The sequence below is a fragment of the Maniola jurtina genome, chromosome 20 (assembly GCF_905333055.1).
Source record: "Maniola jurtina chromosome 20, ilManJurt1.1, whole genome shotgun sequence".
Lineage (NCBI taxonomy): Eukaryota > Metazoa > Arthropoda > Insecta > Lepidoptera > Nymphalidae > Maniola > Maniola jurtina.
Genome location: NC_060048.1, coordinates 7,271,522 through 7,288,149, shown reverse-complemented (window position 1 = coordinate 7,288,149; position 16,628 = coordinate 7,271,522). Strand labels below are relative to the sequence as shown.

The 16,628-nt window shown below is 36.4% G+C and overlaps 1 protein-coding gene across 1 annotated transcript; it reads right to left on the bottom strand.

The window, feature by feature from the left end:
• Positions 1 to 3,178: 3,178 nt before the first annotated feature.
• On the bottom strand, positions 3,179 to 12,895 carry LOC123875861 (proton-coupled folate transporter-like). The gene is made up of 8 exons (XM_045921915.1): positions 12,432 to 12,895; positions 11,218 to 11,478; positions 9,934 to 10,108; positions 7,969 to 8,146; positions 6,696 to 7,074; positions 5,851 to 6,091; positions 4,475 to 4,539; positions 3,179 to 3,517 (listed from the first exon to the last, which is right to left on the bottom strand). The coding sequence occupies exons 1-8, from the start codon at positions 12,538 to 12,540 to the stop codon at positions 3,510 to 3,512; spliced, it is 1,416 nt and encodes a 471-aa protein (XP_045777871.1). The 5' UTR covers positions 12,541 to 12,895; the 3' UTR covers positions 3,179 to 3,509.
• Positions 12,896 to 16,628: the final 3,733 nt, after the last annotated feature.

Below are 16,628 nucleotides of genomic sequence, written 5' to 3'. Positions count from 1 at the left end.
TATGTACTTCATTTTCATCATTAGTGTTGTCAGGTGTCGTGTTAAAGAAGCGAACATCTTTTTAAGTAATTATGCGCAGTGGTGAGCATTATCAGTGGGAATCCCAGGTCCAATTCCTGTCTTTTGTCAAAGTCTTTTGAGGATTGAGAGGGGTACTCGAGGTTGTTTTCTATTGAATTCTATGTGTCAAAATTGAAAAGTAAGCAAAGCTGCCAAGTTACGTTCCGGTACGATGCCGTGTAGAAACCAATCTGGGATATGGGTTTAATGAAACTGCCATGCCTCTTCCAAGTTAGCCCCCTTTTATTTTGGATTGCATCATCACTTACCATCAGGTGAGATTGCTGTCAAGTGTAAGTTGTACTTTTAGAATTAAAAAAAACCCACTGGCCAGGTATCCCATCAATTTGCGCAAAAAAAATAATCTTATGAGGATTTGGTTAAGGCCCTGATAAAATCGCGACACATTCCCAGTATGCTTCAAATCCGAACAAAAAAGAAATGTCATTTTGTATGGCACGGCAGATGTATACAATATGTAAATTAAATTAATAGTATATACTATATATCTATGAGTGAAAGGTTAACTTCAAATGAAAAAACTTATGTTTTATTTCGCTTCTGTTAGTAAAACACCTGACAACGCTACTGGTAACTATCATTTAAATAAGTTTTATACATAAAGTCAAGTCTTCGGAATATTATATAAATATATACTATAATGAATAACCCATTTATTTTATATAGTAATGTACAAAATAACCAGAAAACCATATTATGTCTATTGAAAAACTGTGATGATTATTATTACTAAGTAGAATAGTTTTGCTTGTTATATTATGCATTGCCATTTGCCCTAGGCGCACCTTAAATTGTTTAGTTTACTTTGAAAATGGCGAACTTTTTCATATTAAAAGTTGTATCCAAATTTGAACGAATGCAGGGTATATTATGTAAATCAATACAACAGACAATTTGATAAACAAACATAAATCCTGAGGGAATCCAATAAGTACAAAAAGATGTGTAACTATGTACTAATGACTAAGGACAAGTTTTAGTTTGTAAGACGCTTGTTTTCGTTTGCGACAAATTACTTTACGAATAAACATAACTTTAAAATTTTATTTCTGTTTGTTTTTGTATTCCTTTAAGGGCGTCGATCATGATGTTTTTCTCTTAGTATCTGCATCTTTTTCTTTTTAATACTGCTAAAAGAAGACAGAAAATGAATTTTAAATTAAAGACTAAATTTTAATGCTATTCTACGAAACACTATGGACTAAGTTTAAAAGTTTAATGGTGCCTGGCAGGGTTAGCCCCGATATCTATGAGCACTCTTGGACCTTGCTCAGCCTAAAGACTTAAGACAGCGTTATACTGCTGGCATAAATCTGTCTCGTTTTAACTGAAACCTAAGTCTAAGCAAAGTCAAAGTGCGCTCTATAGATTGCAACCTAAAGGTGCCCACGCACTCGAACTGCACTGCAGCGGAACTGCGCGTCGCGTCAGCGCCCCGCACGATATTCTCTCCAGCCGCCTTTTCCTTTAGTGTCTGGCAATGTATGACGTGATTTCTTATACTGTTCAGAATAAAATATTAAAATGTTGCGTGTACATGCAACAAGTGGTGACCCCGACGTGTTTATTCCTTTTAATCCTACTCTATGTTTCCCGGTATATCCTGTCCAAGAAATAGGTATCGGTAATGTTTCTTGAGGTAATCGACGGGCAGGCGAATGTGCAGGAACGACGCGACGAGCATAAAAAATTGACTTTTTTTTTTCTCTCGTCAGGCTTTACACAGATTAGCCAATGTCTGGTTTGTAGTTATTTACAAGTTAGTGAAAAGCAAGAAAATTTCACGTCCGCTAAGTACCAAATTATACTTTGACGTAAGATTTTTACACCTTTGTTACCTGTTGCTGTTGTGTCCCTAAGCCACAATGATCCAAACTTCATAGTCTGATCGTTGCTCTCTGTGTTGAGGACAATACGCGGAGAAACTTTCAGCTTTTGTAAAATACCGAAGATCTGGCACTCGCTGACTCTTTACTATATGCTCAAGACTGGCACCTAGAGTCGTCTTTAGGTGCCAGTTTTAAAAAATTAAGTTTGTCTGTCCTTGTTTTTAACCCCCGACCCAAAAAGAGGGGTGTTATAAGTTTGACGTGTGTATCTGTGTATCTGTCTGTGGCATCGTAGCGCCTAAACGAATGAACCGATTTTAATTTAGTTTTTTTGTTTGAAAGGTGGCTTGATCGAGAGTGTTCTTAGCTATAAACCAAAAAAATAGGTTCAGCCGTTTAAAAGTTATCAGCTATTTTCTAGTTTTCTTGTAGAAAAGAAGGTTAGATAACCCTTAGGTTCATAATATTCACGTGTCAATTGACAAATGTCAAGCTGTCAAGACGGACGTTGCCTAGATATACATAATTATTTATTTGAAAATGATTTGTCGGGGGTGTTGAAAATTTTTAATTTACACTTGTATTATATTACATTAGTTGGAAAAAGATGTGAATACTCTATTGGGATCAGAATCAGCACCATTTCATTTCTGCTGTAGACACGAATCGCTAAAAACAGGGATTTTCATCAGTGTGTCAGATTCATTAATTTCGGCGGTAAGGGAGTACGGTGGGATGTCTTTGCCCGCAAGTAGATATTCAATCAATCCACTTATCGAATTACCTATCAAGTTATTTTTTAAATGACGCAGACGTGATAAATTTTATTAGTCATATTTTTCATCGAAAATCATATTTTTCGATCGCTCCAGTTGCTTAAGTGGAAATAGGTAGGTATTCTTAGCTAACCACCTTCACGCGCATGCTTAGTGAAAAGATTAACTTTTATCTGGAAGTATCTAATGACCTCTGAAACCTCAAAAAAACTATCTACGTTTTTCTCTTTTTCTCTTTGATACGATTGAACTGGTTTTATTGCAGCGATTGACATGAACTTGCAATTAAACTGGTTTTACTGCAACTTACGAAATTTAGAATTTTATTAGGGTTAGGGTATTAAAATGAAAAATATACCTACCTTGTTATTTTTAATCTCCCATTTATTTATTACCATATTTTAACAAAATGTTTACAAAAATAAAATAACAGAAACAACAAAAAATAAAATAACTGAAACAACAGAAAAATAAAATAAAAGAAAAAAACATTAAGTTATTAAAAATATGGTAGGTACAATGGGTCCTAGTTATTTATTAAAATTATTGTCTCAAAAAATATTTAATTCTAAGTATCACAGAAATTCTTTTAATACAACATGTCTAAAAATGTGATTAAGTACTTTAACCATTTTTGTTATAAATAAAGTAATTATTTATCTTTTGTTCATGTGTCGATATTTTCGTATGCATCCTATCACGTAACTTAATACGTGAAATTCGTTAATGGTAAAATTATTACTTCTTTAATAATTTCATAATTGTTAAAAAATGCTCAAAATATTCGTCCATGCGCCGCCGTATCTTCTCTTATCATGTTATTTTAAGTATCTGTAAATAAAACAGCCAGTTTTAAAACATATCTTATCGGGTAAACGGAAATTAATCTGCCTGCACTTAAGGCCTTACTACACACATTTTGTGACGATTTGTACAAGTAGTTTGTAGAAATCGTCACAAAATGTGATGTGACAATCTTAACTAAAGCTGAGCCCTAAAGAGTTGTAGGTACTTTAACTTAGCTCAGACTTAACAGGACGCTCTCCGTCACTTACTCCATACAATTGTAGTTCCAATTTCATTTGAATATTAAGCAACCAAAGTCCATGAAAATTCCTGTGGTGTTTTAGATTTTTCTAAAAATATGTTGTTTTAAAATTACAGGGGCTCAAAGATTTGTATGTGAATTTTTAAGACCGCGTAACTTTGAAACCGAATATTTTAACAGAAAACTGAAAAACCACAGGCATAGATATTAGTTTCTAGAATATGTCTGCAAAATTTCATGGACTTTGGTTGCTTAATATTCAAATGAAATTGGAACTACGTTTGTATGGAGCGAGTGACGGAGAGACCCCTCTTAAGTTTCAGTTAAAACGAGACGGATTTGACAGCGATGTAACAACGATGTCTCGTTTTTACACTCTTAGGTAAGTCTGAGCAAAGCTAAAGATCTCAGCCCCGTTATACTGATGTTAATGCTGATTTGTGAGACTTGAAAATGAGGTTACAATGTTTCATCGAAAACGCTTCAGAAAAATTACTAAACTAGACAATAGCTGATGCCCGCAGCTTCGTCCGCGTGGATTTAAGTTCTCAAAAGTGTGTGAAGTCTACACATCCGCACTTGGTTAGTGCGGTGAACTGAGGCCGACAACGTACAGCTTAAACCGCAGTACCTGTCAAGAGTTGTTTTGTATGTAGTTTTTAAGATATTAGGATTTTCATAAAAAATTACACCCGAGTGAAACCGCGGTGTAATTATATATGTAGTAATGCTATAATTACCAATATCATTATTAATTGACTGATAGATGGCTGATGATCCTCTCCTTGAATATATTAGCACAAATCTGTAAAAAGTAAAAAAATGATAGATTTATTATAAATACTTTCATAACCTTTACTAATAACAAGTGTAAATTAAAAATTTATAACACCCCCGACGACCCAAAGTATTTGAGTTTTCCAAAACATCATTTTCAAATAAATAATTATGTATTTAGGCAACGTCCATCTTGACAGCTTGACATTTGTCTATTGACATTATAATTATTATGAACCTAACGGTTATCTAACCTTCTTTTCTACAAGAAAACTAGAAAAGAGCTGATAACTCTTAAACGGCTGAACCAATTTTTTTAGATTATAGCTAAGAACACTCTCGATCAAGCCACTTTTCAAACAAAAAAAAAACTAAATTAAAATCGGTTCATTCGTTTAGGCGCTACGATGCCACAGACAGATACACAGATACACAGATACACAGACACACAGATACACAGATACACAGATATACACGTCAAACTTATAACACCCCTCTTTTTTGGTCGGGGGTTAAAAATGTACATAGATATAGCTATACCTACATGTGCATACATGGATACATGGCTTATTAGTAAGAGCCATAATCAAGTAGGTAGTAACTAGCAATGCAGAATTTAAATGATTTTATACATAGTATGACTAATTAAAGTATTATTCATATACCTACTTATAAAACAAACAGATATCTATAGTGCGCGACAGTTCGAGATGGCAACCGGGGTGGGGACGCGTGGTGACGTGTGGGTGTGCAGGGCATCCCCCTGCCTCATACCCCGATTACCACCTCAACCTGTCGTACCTTAGTAACTGTAAAAACCCGGTCAAGTGCGAGTCAGACTCGCGCACTGAGGGTTCCGTACTCGAGTATTTTTCTAACATTTTGCACGATAAATCAAAAACTATCATATATAAAAATAAATAAAAATCTGTTTTACAATGTATACGTAAAGTCCTTTCATATGATACCCCACTTGGTATAGTTTTCTTACTTTGAAAATTGAAACACGTTTTAAGTTTTTTTTTAATGATGTAACCACAAATTCGCGGTTTTCAGATTTATTCCTGTATTTGTGCTATAAGACCTACCTACCTGCCAAATTTCATGATTCTAGGTCAACGGGAAGTACCCTATAGGTTTCTTGACAGATACGACCGACAGACAGACAACGAAGTGATCCTATAAGGGTTCCGTTTTTCCTTTTGAGGTACGGGACCCTAATAACATCGAACGTGGATTTTACGAATTTTGAAAGTCCCTCTAATGACTCCTAATAAATAGTTTATTTTAGACATAGGCATCATCCCAATTATAAACCAGACATCACGCTCTTACTCACCCTAACATAACCAAACAAGAGGTGTTCATCACGCTGCTAAGAACGTAAACCGCTCCCGGGAAGGTCGCCAGCGTAACACTATACAGCGAGTTGAAGAGAATCGGTGCCAGCATCGGGCCAATGCTCTCGACGGCGCACAGGAATGCGAAAATTTTGGCGATGTCCTCCATTGGAAAGTTTTTAGTGATAAAAGACCGTAATAGCGGTCCTGATAAACCTTTAAACAACGATATCGCAGAACCTGAAACATTGTTATTCAATCTCTACAGGGTGTTTGGTAATTAGTATACATGTATGGAAATTTTTATAATTTTATTTCGTCATTTTACTTCAGCATTGTATTTATCAGATCAAAGTAACATGGGTACGTTTCGTCATTATATACTAATTACCAAACATCCTGTATATTATATCGAATATTGAAACCAAAACTGACCCTATTTTGCCTACCTACATAGGTACCTACCTGACCCAGGGTTTGGAATACTCTTCCGAAATCAGTTTTTCCTGCCTATTGTGATCCGGGTATCTTTAAAACAAGAGTAAAGAACCTTCGACATCTTCTAGGCAAACGCCTCCCATCTTAAGCTACATCATCACTTCCCATCAGGTGTGATTGTAGTCAAGCCGCAAACCAAAATCTCGATTATTCACCATGGTCATTTAAAGATTTCCGTTTACTAAATACTGCAAACTGCAGTAGGTAAGTATTTAGTACCTAAACGAAACTGACTGAATACTGCAAAGTATAAAGTGACGCTAGGTCATCAAATTTCGTCAAGCTAGCAGATAGACAGACAGACACACTTTTACAATTATAATACTAGTATGAATTAGGTACTTACCTAAGTACATATACCATGATTCAACCGCAAACAGCTTCAACAGATTATCGGCCGTGGCCGTAAACACCGCTATCATTGAAAACGACACATCACCAAGCCGTAGTACTTTTTGCACCACAATAACACCCAAGAAACCTCCCAAGAACGTTATCAGCGTACTGACTGATGTATATGTTGTGTATTGTCGCAATGACCAATGGAACTTCTGCCTCGAGTACATGTACTCTAAACTCATTAACCCGTATATGATCATGATCATAAGTATTCTAACGACTGCAAGGAGCATGATTTGTGCACGGCCTTTGTATGGCCGCTTTTTGAAACATTCGCGGGTCATTTCTCTAACGTACAATATGTCTAAAACTCTCGTTGCTCCACCCTGCAAAAAAATATGTAAGTATGAATAGCGAGCAAATGAGGTGGCGTGGGTGGTTCACCTGATGTACGGTGATTACCGCCGCACAAGAACATTTGCAGCAACAGGAACCGCCAATGCGTTGCTGACTTTTCAGGAATTTGTTGGTATACCCCTTGAATAACTCCACACCATGATTTGACAATTAATGTTCGTGCAAAAAAGATCTGGCACAACGGGCGGTCGAAGGACACCAGACACACAGCGGTAAAGGTTAAATCGCTTTCGGTGGCGTGCGGTGAAGTTGTAAAAAGGGAAGGTGAAATAAGGTCAAACAACTCGAGCACTTTCCGTTATAAAGGCGATAAAACACGTAGACAGATTTTATGTCCTAGAATTAGGTGCTCTAGAATTTTTAAGTTTCAACGAGCTGATTAGTTTGGGATTGTCCACAAGTCGGACTGCCTGCCTTTGGATCCGATCAAATGGAAGGAGTTGGTACCGCTATCTTGCAACTTCAGATCGCACTACTTGTTTGGCGCGCACTTTGATATTTGCTGAAACAGCCTAGTGGACGTCCGCCTCCTATTCGGGAGGTAGAGGGTTCGATCCCGGGCACAAACCTCTAATTTTTCGGAGTTATGTCTGTTTTTAGCAATTAAATATCACTTTTTTTAATAGTGAAGAAAAACATCTTGAGAAAATCTGTATACCTGAGCGTTCTCAAAGGTGTGTGAAGTCTGCCAGTCCTTACTTGGTCAATGTATAAGTAGACTATTATGGCCAAACCCCTTCTCATTCTGAGGGGAGACCCGTGCTCTGTAGTGAGCCGGCGATGGATTAATCATGATGATGATAATGATATAATGATATTTTGATTTTGAATAAAGAATATCTTACTTTTACTTTTTACTTTACCTGCAATGCCCCTCTTAGTGACTCCATTATCCATATATTCGCAAAGGCGTAAGCTATCACGTTAATTGTAGCGGTGAACAAAAGCAAATTTACGTTTCCAATGGTCAATATTAGGTATGTACTGAATAAACTCCCACATATAGTACCCAATGATATCGTCGCATCCAGTATTGTCATTCTGCAAATTATAAGTAGATAAGTACTGTAAAACAAGCTTAGTCATTTATTTATTATGGGTTATCTGCTCGTTTAAATAAAACCCGAACGTGGGGATTTGCTGAGTTTGTTGTGGGATTCTTCTCACGTTTGGAATCACATGGATGCGTTTCCATAGACATCCGGTCTATCTTCAGATTCAGATGCCTTTAAGCTAACCCGAATTCATAAACGAATGAACATGTCATGCTGTTTAAGGACATTTGGGTACCTACATCTACCTAGCTATTTCTAGATTATATTTAGATTGGTATAATTAAAAAAGTTAATATTAAATAGGTAGGTAACTACTGGCGGAATTCAAGGCTATATGAGCATTTTCCAATAGGAAAACTACCTACTGTACAGTCAGTGTAATGGTGTTATGTTGCAGACCGTGGTTCGTGCCGTGTAGGTTTGTAATTATAGCTATAATACCTATATATCTAGATAGATAATATTATCATGGTAATATAGACTGGATAAATATACTTACCTAGTCAAAATAATTTTATATCTAATTCAAATTCAAAATATTTTTATTCATTTAGACTTTTACAAGTTCTTTTGAATCGTCAAAAGCATCCTACCACTGGTTCGGAATGCCTTTCCTACCGAGAAGAACCAGCAAGAAACTCGGCGGTTGCTCTTTTCAAAGATTTGATATACAATACTATGCCATGTATAAAAGCAATTGAAGTCCTGCGCATTGCTGGAGCGAATTGCAGGTCAAATCCACGCTCTTTTATCATTTACATAATCTTCGATAGTATGATATGCTTTTCTCAGGAGCATAATTTTAATAGATTTTTTGAACCTGTGTAAAGGCAAGTCCAAAATTGGCTGAGGAATTTTGTTATAAGTAGACATAATAGGTATATAGGTACTTACAGCATCAGGGGAAACTGTATGGATAAATAATCAGTAGTTTTTACGATTCAAATTGTAGGTACCAACTAAATGTTTTATCTATAGGTCAATAATGGTCCAGACTAGGTACCTACCTACGAGTATGTGGTGCAGAGATAAAAATAAGAAGACAGGTATAATCAAATGTGAGTGGCCGCCGTAAAATATTTTGGCAATATTATTTGGCAAAAATAAAATCATTAGTGAAACAAAGATGAGAATGCAAATATGCAATTAGTTAGGGTTAGCTACCCACGTTGTACGTGAGTATACCTAATTTTATGTCTATCTGCAAAATATGATAGGGCTGCAGCGCATGTGTTGCATACCTACCTATAAACACATGTATTGCCCCATTTTGGGTAAAGTCACCATGACATTATGTTGTAATTTGTTGGTTTTAACCGTTTTACCCAAAATGTGACCACTGATCATCAGTCATTTACGATAGAATGTAAGGCAGCCCGCGAAATTCAAATTTAATTTGGTTTTTCGCAATTTGTAAATTAATTCGACAAAGTAGGCTTATGGCATTCTAATTCCGACAATGGGAGTATCGTTTTCACAGGATTACATAAAAATCTTTACTTGAACGTGTTGAGTTTAAGAAATTAGTCAAAATAATGAGTTTGACATGAGTTATTCACAAATTCGTCGGTACTATAACTAATTTCCCCTTTCAAGTAAAGATTTTTAAATAAACCTGTGAGCATGATACTGCCATTGGCGCAATTAAAGTGCCATAAGCCTACTTTGTCGTATTAGTTTACAAATTGCGAAAAACCAAATTAAATTTGAATTTCGCGGGCAGACCTGTCTAATGCGCCTTAAAAATCAACCTGTTAATAAAAGGTAGCCTACCTAAGAGACGAACTGCTAGTAGAACTGGTATCACTGATATAGCAGTACGCACCGGTGAACATGACTATGTATCCGCCGGTGAGGGAGAACGGAACAGACGTAGCGATGAACCACCAGGCGCTCAAGCTTTTCATCATGGCGAAGATGACTATTAAGATACCCGATATCGCCATACCTACAAGTAATAAATATACATATTATTTTTTAACCCAATAGGTAGCCGTGATAGCCTAGTGGTTAACACTTCCGCCTCCTATTCGGGAGGTCGGTGGTTCGATCCCGAGCATGCACCTCTAACTTTTCGGAGATGTGCGTTTAAAAAAAATAAATATCACTTGCTTCAACGGTGAAGGAAAACATCGTGAGGGAACCTGCATGCGTGAGAGTTCTCCATAACGTTCCCAAAATTCTGTGATCTGTGAAGTCTACCAATCCTCACTTGGCCAGCGTGATGGACTATGGCAACATCCTTCTCATTCTGACAGGAGACCCATACTAGTAGTGCATGAACTAGCGATGGGTTATGAATCATAATAAATAATGATGATGACATAGGCTTACGCTTGACTGCAGTCAAGACCACTATTTGGTGAGATAAATATAGTGGTGATGAGATGATGCATGGCAGTTTAAGGGTCTCGGGTCGGCGCTCTTCCTCTTCTCTTTCGAGTGAGTATAGACCCTACAGGGTACCCGCGCTCAATCTTAGGCTGCATATCATCACCTGCTTGGTAGTTATAAAAAAAATCGTGCAATTAGTATTAGGTAGGATCATTTGTTCGTCTAAATTAGTTCCGAAAGTGGTCCAGGTGGACCCCTGGGGGGTCTACGTTGGCGTGAGAAAAAAATGGGGTTTCAAAATTCGTAATCGGGGGTCCACGAAAATTTATCTGCTTTCGATAGAGAAGAACTAAAATGTTAGCTTGACTTCACCTAGCAATGTAGGCAGATAATATTTGAAGAAGCTCAGCGACTGTTACTAGTAAAAACTTGCATATTCCATATTCATTTTTGACATTCGCTCACAGAACAGTAAATTAATTAATTAGGTAACCAATCTTTTCTCACATTTTTTTCGAAAACTATTAATTCAGCGTTGGAACTCAGACGCAACGCCCATACATCTAATCTTCACATTTTTTGTCGTGTTTTCAGAATATATGGTAGAAATGTAGCTGCATTGGGTCCATCGAAACCAGTAAAATTTTGAAAGTGGCCTATGGAAAAAAAGTTTGGGAACCTTTGGTCTAAATACTCCTAAATTATTATTTTCTGCAGACTTACCAAACATTGGCCACACTATTAAAGGCTTTCTACCATACGTATCCGACCAGACTCCTAAAAACATAGACAAAACTGCCGGACAGATGTACTCTAGCACCATTTTCACTGTAGATATATAAGTAGAGTATCTTTGCACATCTTCCTCTAGGCCTGCAGTGGCATTAGTCTTTATGGGTGACAGAAAAGGTTTGCATTCTTCTTCCGTGTGGCCCAAGGAGTGTACACACGTTCGATAGAGAATTATATTGCTAAGTGCCGCACCTAAAACAAGTGAACAAAAACACTTTTAAATAAGTACCTACAACTTTTAACCAACAAGAAACTCGGCAGTTACTCTTTTCAAAGATTCTATTTACAATGTTCTACCACGTGTAAAAGTAGGTAGGTAATATCTAGATTACCTACCTGCCTAGGTATACAAATGAATTTTGTTCGGTAATTCAATTCTATATTTAGTTTTTTTAGTGCTTCATGGTGCAAGGTCACAGAACCAGTTTAATGTAACCTAATATCGGTACCTACAGAAATATCATACCTACCTATTTATTAACGAACAGAAGCTTATGAACCATTACGCACGGGCGACTAGTCGCCCGGCAACTCAGTCGACGGCGATCGTTACAATCTGCAAATCATATAATGGAAGTTGCAGTGTGTATTACGCACGCAGTCGCCGCAACTTCGATCGCATAGACATATATGGCGACTTCCATAGTTCCATATTTAAAATTACAGAATCTATCGGTCGCCGTTGCCTGGCAACTAGTCGACCGTGCGTAAATGGGTCACCTATACTTACCTTCCTAGTTTCTACCTGCTGAAAAAATAAATATAAGAGCAGGAATCGAAATGCAACCACTAAGAATTCAAACATGAGTTTTAAGTTTTAACCATTATACCTACCTACTATAACGATAAACTTTCTTCGACGGGTCTGCCCGCGAAATTCAAATTTTATTTGGTTTTTCGCAATTTGTAAGCTAATACGACAAAGTAGGCTTATGGTACTTTAATTGTGCCAATGGCAGTATCATCCTCACAGGTTTATATAAAAATCTTTACTTGAAAGGGTCTAGTTTGAGAAATTATCTCTAGTATCGACTATATCTCACAAATGAGTAAGTTAGTAGTTGCCCCTTAAGGACTTTTTTTTGGAGATAAATATCTAAGAGAAACAAAATGTGTTTGTTTACAAAATCTATTTAAAAACATACCTGTTAAAGACACAGCTATCATATTAAGGAGAAATGGCAACTCTATAGTTGTTGCTATCGATCTCTTCGGCAAAGGTAAAAGGCTAGTCCGATCCCCATCGTCTGCCATTCTTTTCCCAAGAAATATTAATTCTTCACGCACTAAATTAGCTAAACATAAATAAAATAATAAAAAATACACCCACAATTCACGCTATAACTAAAAGGAAAACCAGTCAACTGAACAATAGACAGAGAATTAAATGAATAATTCAATAAATTCTGAACAGAAACACAAATAATTCACTGCCGTTTTTAAATTCCTTTTGTAATGATCAACTTCGACAAAATTCGCGTTGTTATAATACTACACAGCTGATATGTACTGCTGATTTCCTTTGTTTTCGTACCTATACATACTATACAAAGATATCATGTTCAATTTTATCATTATGACTCAATCGCGATATAGCGCAAATCTAGATGGATCAAACATTCAATAAAGTATTATATCGCTATATCGCCTTACAATGTCTTGTTACCGGTCTCCATAAACTCACCTAGGTATGCAAATTAGCTGATTGGCCTCGGCTTCTCTTTCTTTGTATGGGTTTATGGGTTTTGGTTTGAATGGGTTTATAGGTATATTCTTCAGACCATTTCTATCTAACCTAATAGAATATTTTTTATATCTAAATTGGAGTACTGTATAAGCAATTCTTCCCAATTATCGAAAATATCCAATGGTGTTGAAAACCGCATTAAAATTGACTAAGTTTAAAACTTGAGACTTTATTTTGTTGTTTTTGTACCATTTGGTATCACGAATACCATGATTTAAGATGCAAACGTATTGGGTAGGTAGGTACTCTGTTGTGGTTTGTCGTGGTGAGAAGACAGAAGTAACGGAATAGAAGGTGATCGGAGACATAAATATTTATGAAGACGTGTGATCGGGTTGCCATTCTAAGCGTGTGATATTTTAGACTGCCGTGTCTTGGCGCTCTGACGGATGCTAGAATTGTAGATATCGCGGAAGATTGCGTTGCAACTAGTTAAATAAAATAATAGGACAGAAACCGCGTTTCTAAACAATTTCGACGTGTGCGGTAGAGTAGGAATATGCACCGTTCTCTAGTCTCTACGATATATAGAGATTTTGTTACGGGATATACAGGTGTAACCAGAACGCTAGAAAATAACTTGTATTTTTCGAACCCGCAATGTATAGCGTGCAAATCTCGAGGCAATGAGGCACCTACGACGCGGCATTGACTTCGAGTGACCTATTTACGGAATGTTCGTTGACCTCTAGCGTCAGATAGATGTCTTATTTGCAATTGTGAACTTTTAAAAATACTTACAGGCTTTTTTTTACTTTTTTGTGATGTCTTATCAGTAATCAACAGTACTAGTTATTACCTGTCTTCATTTTTGCTAGCGTTCTGGTTACACCCAGTATATCTATTCCCTATTAGAAAATGGTCTTATTAGAACTTTATTGTTCACTGATTCATGGTTGCGCCACACCACAACACAGTAATGTGTCTGCAGCTTTATAGGCAGGTAGATTCTCTGAAAGGTCCGACTCAATGATTACAAAATGGCGGTCTTGATGGCCTTCGTACTCACACAACGAGATAAGTAATAATTTATTACTTGTCATCAAAATCCTACGATAAAATATTAGCAAATTCTCAACAAAAATTAATTCGCTTTCAGTGGTAATATTGCTATCGAAAAGCTATTCTTGATGGGTAGGTATTTGATATATGTTTATGCTTGGACAGCTATACCAAATATGATGAAACTATTACTTATCATCTGAAACCATAATATAATAGGTACGGGCAGCAAGCCACCTACCTAGCCACCTAGTCATGCTCCTTGAATTAGGAACCCTGGTCCCTGAACCATTTCCTGAAATAAAAGTACTCAACTACAAAATATATCAACATAATTTTGCAAATAGGAAGTATTTATAGAATATTATTAGTTTCTCTACTTACCTAATTTAAATTAAAACTCAAGGTTCAGAATAAAAAAATACTTAAATAAAATAGCATATCATTCTCCCCACTTGCTTTTTCATTTTTAGGGTTCTGTAAAAACAAGGAACCCTCAGTACATTGTCCAGTCCGTATTTTGTACTACCGCCATTTTGAATCTTTAGAACTCTGAAGAACATACAATGCATAATATACATAATATAGAAACCGTAAGTCCTAATTTACGTACGTAAATACTTAACGTAGGTAAAGTAATACGTATTAAATACATCAATTTACGTAGTGTAAATTGATGTATTTAATAACAATCATCTTGTAAACACATAACAAAGTATTATGTTATTTTTATTTTAGTGTTAAAGTACCTCCCCACATATCAATACTTGATAAACTATTTAACCTGTCTGCCGGAGTAACTACAAACATACCTAGTTTAGACTTTAGCAAGCAGGCCGCAAGCTGCCCGAAATAAATTAATGTCCCTCCTGTAGCCCTTGGAAGAAATGCCTTCGAATGTGAGATCGTTTGTAGTAAGTAGTACTTACCTATACTTATTGTTTCGAATAAAATCATAATAAATTCCTCATTCTATTACCATACTATAGTATCTTGCGGACTTGTAGGTAAAATTAAATTAACCTTACTTGTAAAATCAAAAACCTGTACTTTAGTACTGTATTGTCTTTTATTTTTTAAATAAAAGTCTATCCACACTGGTTCTTATAATCTAAGTCCTTATAAAACTATTACATGAGTGACTAAATAGCAGCCATTATAAAATAGATATTTTTATATATCATGATTAACTTGTCTGTATCACAGAATATTTGACAGCAAAATTATTGTTTACGTTTGACGTATTATTAATTTTATTGATACAATAATTTTATTATTGATAGGTAGACGCCTTTGTTGTTCAGTGGTTGTTCATTATATTATGTTACAAAACGCTTGCTATTATATTATACTATATATAGCTCAATTACCACTGACTGACTCACTGACTCATTGACATAATTGTTCTCCTAGAAGGAGACGGAAAATGATATAATGATGTGGGGGAGTTGTGTTCGGTTTCGGGAACCCTCTGGGGAAAAATTATGACATTTCGGAAAAACAAGATGGCGGCCGACGTGATTTTTGCAGCTCCGTTGTTTTCCAACCGATTTTGTTGAATTTTGCAAACTTTGAAGAAAGGAGTAAATGGTTAACAGAAAATGTGGAAAAAATTGGAAAAACAAAATGGCGGCCGAGCCGTAGCGTTTTAAAATTTTTGATTTTTCGACCCCGAACCGCGGCGCCACAGATCCGAGACGGGGTAATCGAGGATAATTATTTTTTTTGGTTTCGCCCACGATTATCCTGTATTTTGACAAAACGGGAGTGGTTTTTAAAAATTCAAGATGGCGGCTGTCATGGCGGCCGATTTGTTCGAGGTACGAAAAAACGCAATTTTAAATGTTAAATATCTCAAAGTTGGCAACATCGGAGCGATTCGGTTTTTATGAAGCGATTGTACGTATAGGCTCGAGGTATAGATTGGAGGAAAAAAATTACCCCATTTTTAGGGAAATTTCAAGATTTTCGGGAAATTGTAAAAAATCGAAATACGCACTTTTAGCAAAATCCGAGTATGAGCGATTACGTGTTTTGGTCGTGCAAATGACATTTAGGTACTTTTGTCGCCGGCGACTGGCAACACTAAAATTTATCAAAGCAAAAGTGATTTTCGACATGGTCTTTTTTAGGGGCGATCGGTTCGCCTGGGTGCGAGCGAGATGAGAGATTGAAACGTCATCGGGAGCGGTATATCCTGTAGTTAATAGGAAAATTATGAAACCGTGTAAAATCTTTCTGTGAAACGAGTTGGCGGCCATTTTGTATTTTTTTTAATTTTTCGAAATTTTGATCGCGTTTTTGAGGCAGTTGGCAACATTTTGGAAAGTTAACATGTATGAATCGATTGTGTATCTCGGCTGGCAGTATGGAGATATGCAACCGGTGTTGCCACTTTTGGGGAGATTTTCGAGATTTTCAACTAAGAAACTCCTGTAAAATTTTGTATGAAAATTTTTTTTTTCACTGATGGTGTCGTATAGAAAACAAAAAGTTAGTAAGCCAAAATTATGGAGAGAGCTGATGATTGAGGGTTTCGGAGACGGGTGAAGGGTCCGCTCAAGGTATTGAAGATAGGTGGGGGGTGCTCGAC

Bases quoted from the DNA above. Each gene is read 5' to 3' on its own strand.
- LOC123875861 (XM_045921915.1), bottom strand. From the start codon at position 12,540: ATGGCAGACGATGGGGATCGGACTAGCCTTTTACCTTTGCCGAAGAGA. The intron at 11,479-12,431 runs GTATGTTTTTAA...CACTTGTTTTAG, and splicing joins GATAGCTGTGTCTTTAACAG to GTGCGGCACTTAGCAATATA. The intron at 7,075-7,968 runs GTAAAGTAAAAA...ATTTTTTTGCAG, and splicing joins CACTAAGAGGGGCATTGCAG to GGTGGAGCAACGAGAGTTTT.